Source organism: Lactuca sativa, chromosome 4, assembly GCF_002870075.4.
Source record: "Lactuca sativa cultivar Salinas chromosome 4, Lsat_Salinas_v11, whole genome shotgun sequence".
In the NCBI taxonomy this organism is placed as follows: Eukaryota; Viridiplantae; Streptophyta; class Magnoliopsida; order Asterales; family Asteraceae; genus Lactuca; species Lactuca sativa.
Genome location: NC_056626.2, coordinates 57,639,253 through 57,643,838, shown reverse-complemented (window position 1 = coordinate 57,643,838; position 4,586 = coordinate 57,639,253). Strand labels below are relative to the sequence as shown.

General features: G+C 30.7%; 1 protein-coding gene across 1 annotated transcript; it reads left to right on the top strand.

The window, feature by feature from the left end:
- Positions 1 to 1,229: 1,229 nt before the first annotated feature.
- On the top strand, positions 1,230 to 3,489 carry LOC111878500 ((+)-neomenthol dehydrogenase). Its single transcript, XM_023875009.3, has 5 exons — positions 1,230 to 1,388; positions 1,918 to 2,164; positions 2,242 to 2,307; positions 2,441 to 2,620; positions 2,697 to 3,489. The coding sequence occupies exons 1-5, from the start codon at positions 1,366 to 1,368 to the stop codon at positions 3,072 to 3,074; spliced, it is 894 nt and encodes a 297-aa protein (XP_023730777.1). The 5' UTR covers positions 1,230 to 1,365; the 3' UTR covers positions 3,075 to 3,489.
- The last annotated feature ends 1,097 nt before the right edge of the window (positions 3,490 to 4,586 follow it).

Sequence of the window (4,586 nt, the reverse complement as noted above, 5' to 3'; positions counted from 1 at the left end):
TTTCTCACGACATCCTACATAGGACAAGTGTTCAGGGTTGTTCATGTTTAGGGCAACTGCGACCTCGAGTACTTGGTGCTTAGGTCTTGTGTTTTGAACATCGAATTTCTTCATACGATCTTAGATTTTAACGATTTTTATATCAATCCATTCATATTTGAGTTTACGTCAATTTTCTTTTAAATTACTCACGTTAAAAATTAATATATTTTTACTTACGATATTATAAAAAAAAATGTTCGTACATATATTCATAAAAAACACATGTGTATAAAGATCGTAAGTAAAAATATATTACTTTTTAACTGGAGCGATATAAACAAAAGTTGCAGTAGACTTAAATATAAACACGTGGATATAAGGATCGTTAAAATCCGAGATTGTATGAAGAAGTTACAACGTTCAGAATACAAAACCTAAACCAAAATACAAAACCTAAACAACCAAACAGCTTAGATTAGTCATGTTAAAATCTGAGTCGCGGCAACCATAAGTATGAACAGCTTCAAAAACATCATTAATGATTGTCCCACGTAAGATGTCGTGAGAAAAACCTAAAGAAATCAATCATAAGTATTAAATGTGTATAATAACAACAAATATTTATTTTGCAACAAAAAAATATTAAAGACTAAATATACAAAAAAATATTAATGATTAAATGTATACAAAGTGATAAATATGTTATCATATTAAGTCATTTTTTTCGATTTACCTGAAGTAATAAATTAAAAGACAAATACGAAAGAAAAAAAATAATAACTAAACGTGTATAGTTAAATATAGGGATGAGCATATGGACCGGGGAACCGGCCGGAACCGGAACCGGCACCGACACCGGAACTAGAACCCGATGGAACCGGTCGGATCGGGACCGGGACGTTGTTTTTGTGGATTTTTGGAACCGGGAACCAGTAGGAATCGGAACCGGTAGAACCAGCAAAAACCAGAACCGTATGATGTTATTTTTCAAGGACGAGTTCCAACATTTGAAGACACGACAATAACCGGTAGAACCGCCGGGCCGGTTCGGTTCTTGATTTTGGCCGAAGTCGGTTACCGGGTCCGGTCCGGTTCGGGCCGGTTCGGTCCTTTTGCTCATCCCTAGTTAAATAAGTTAAAAGACAAATATGAAAGAAAAAAAAAAATAATAACTAAATACGTATAAATCAAAAATATATTCACCCTTTCGATCATCTTATAAATATTTCTGTTATTTTATTCTTAATAACTTTTCCGGAGACTTCTCATTGACCAAAATTGTAAATCAATTGAAGGTCATCATGATAAATCAATCGAAGGACAAATATGAAAGGTCATCATTCTCGTTCATAAACGATAGCCGCCGAGAAATTCAAGCAAAAAATGGCAGAATCTGCGGGAAACAGGTAACTGCTATTACAGTGATTGTTTATCGACCAAGTGTAGTTCTTAATTTTGATCTAATCCATCATTAGCATTTGTACCATCTGTTGACTGTTCATAATTAGAATCTTGATCTTCAAACTTCAAACCTAATCGGCTAACATTCTATAAATCAAATATGTCGTCAAACTTTTCTGTTTTTTTAGCTTTGCAGCTGTCCCACAAGATTTTTTTCTTCCTAATTTGATGTTCTTATTAATTTTTCTAGTAATTAGTTACTATTTTATTGTGTAGTAGATAAGATCTATTTGACAGTAAAACGTCAAATTTATATCTAATTAACGAAGTTCAGGTTCTCGGAAGTTAGAATCCTGAATTTTCGAAGTTTAAACCTACTTTTCGTTTCAAATCATAAAATTTATTAAGTCTCTCAGTTTTCGTTTAGGTTAAACTTGTTCAATAGTAATTTCGTTTAACTATTAAATCTTTCCTAATCAAAAAATCAATTTAGCAAAGAATTGATGGTAAATGTGGGTGTGGGTGTGTATGTAGATGTGCAGTGGTAACAGGGGCAAACAAAGGGATAGGATTTGAAATTTGCAAGCAATTGGCTTCAAATGGAGTGAAAGTTGTGTTGACTTCTAGAGATGAAAAAAGAGGGATCGATGCTCTTGACAAATTCAAAGGAACTCATCTTTCTGATCTTGTTATATTTCATCAGCTTGATGTTACAGATCCTGCAAGTGTAGCTTCCTTAGCTCAATTTGTGAAAAACCAATTTGGAAAGCTTGATATCTTGGTATTATTCAAAACCCTATTACCAAATATGTAGAAGCAATAAGATTTTACTTTTCATGTGAATTAAATCATGTACAGGTGAATAATTCTGGGATTGGTGGAGTTATGAGAGATGAAGAAGCTTTTAAAGCTTCAAGTACCAAGGTAAGTGGTTTAACATCTTTTGTTTCATAGTTTGTGTAAACCATTTTATCATCTGTAAATATAATAGTTTTATCAAAGAAAAAAAAACTGTAAGTTGGAATATTTTTATGATTAAATATTTTCTTGAATATAGGGAGCCGGAAGTCAAACTGATTTGATAAAGACACTCATCGAGTCTAATGAGTTGGCTGTAGAATGTCTGGAAACAAACTACTATGGAGCAAAAAGAATGGTTGAACATTTCATTCCACTTTTAGAATTATCAGATTCACCAAGGATTGTGAATGTCTCCTCCTCCATGGGAAAGTTAAAGGTAAAAGTTTTTTGGGAGCTTAAATTTATAGCGTACTTAAATAACATAATTTAAAAGAAAAACATGTGTGTCTCAGGATTTGAAGAATGAATGGGCTAAAGGGATACTGAGTGATGTTGAGAACTTAACAGAAGAGAAAATAGATGAAGTGCTTAATCAGTATCTGAATGATTTCAAAGAGGGATTGCTGGAAACCAAAGGGTGGCCTACTACATTGTCAGCATATATGATTTCAAAAATAGCCATGAATGGTTATACGAGAATATTGGCCAAAAAACACACAAGTTTTTGCATCAATTGTGTGTGTCCAGGTTATGTTAAGACAGATATTAACTATAATAATGGCATATTAAGTACTGAAGAAGGTGCTAAAACCCCGGTTAAGGTTGCATTGTTTCCGGATGATGGTCCTTCTGGATGCTTCTTTGATAGAAATGGTGTCACATCCTTCTAATGAAAAGGTAACCCTAGATATACATAAGGGTAAATTACAACTTTGGTCCTTGGGTATAGCTGGTTTTTTGCAATTTTAGTCCCAAAAGGTTTTCACTTGCAATTTTGGTCGGTGCTTCAAGTGTTTGTAATTTTTTTTTTGTGTGTGTTTTCCAAGCAAAATGACTATTTGTGGTCCCTGAATATAACTGTTTTTGGTCACAGAAATATTGTTGTTTTTATGTGGAATAGGACCAAAAATGTTAAAGGAAACTTTATGGGATCAGAACTGAAACAATTGGCCATGCTCAGGGACCACATATGTAGTATACTCCACACATATGTAATGTACTCCACACATATCATGAATTAAACTGTATTCTTATTCTACCATTGCTTGATGCTTGATAGTGATGAACAGTGGTTGTTTGCATCTATTCTTTTGGGTATATATACTACAATAAGGGTTGTTTGTTTGGATGGATCGGTTCAATCTGATCCACTCAAGTGGATCCAAATTGATTTTGGTTTTCAAAAAATGGATCCGAATAGTTCAAACTAAATTCAAGTCACATCCAATTAGAATTCAGTTGGATCGGTTTTAAAAAACGAAGCATTTTAAAATTATAATATTACCAAATTTTATAGAAGATGCAAAAACAAATTGTTTGGTTGTGATTTAAAATTTATAAACTACTAATAAGTAGTATTATTGTTTAATATATTGTAGATAAAAAGTCATACTAATAAGTAGTATTATTGTTTAATATATTGTAGATAAAAAGTCATACAGAGAAAATGTATATTAATGTTTTTTATTAGGAGACGTTTTTTGAACCTATTTGAAAAAATAAATTACACGTAATTGGAAAAAGCCTTAATATTTTTTTTATTATTGTTATGGTCATAACTTTCTCGCAGAATTAACACTCTAGCCCACTTAACGAGTTTCATTGTTAACTTTGTTAACTTTTTTGTAAAATCAATCATAAAATTGAGTTTAAAGTTCAAATTTGGTTTCTCAGGTTTGCAAAAAGTTACACCATATGGTTTTAAATTTTATATTTTCGTTTTTTGTATACTTTATTTATTTCTTTATTTAATTTTATATATAAATTTTTTATTTTCGTTTTTTTATATATACTTTATTTATTTTTATTTTTTAACTTTATTTTTCAACAATTTGATTTTTTTTACCTTTTTACCTTTTGTTTTCTGTTTTAGTTATTTATGGTTTTTCTAATGTTTTTATTTATTTTGATTCAAGTAAATGAACTTGAATTCAGTATAAAATACTATAACAAGTTTTTTTAGAGGCCGACTATTATTATTTCTTTTGTTCTTTCTTTTTGTCTATTATCAAATAGAAAAATAATATCTTGAATTTAAACTATTGATATCATATATAGCAATATGATTTAATTTGCAGGTTATATCACACGTTGAAACATTAATTCTCAATAAACAAGCTATTTTTTAAAATTTTCATTTTTTCGTAACATAAGTATAATAGTCTAAATTCTTCTATTTTCTT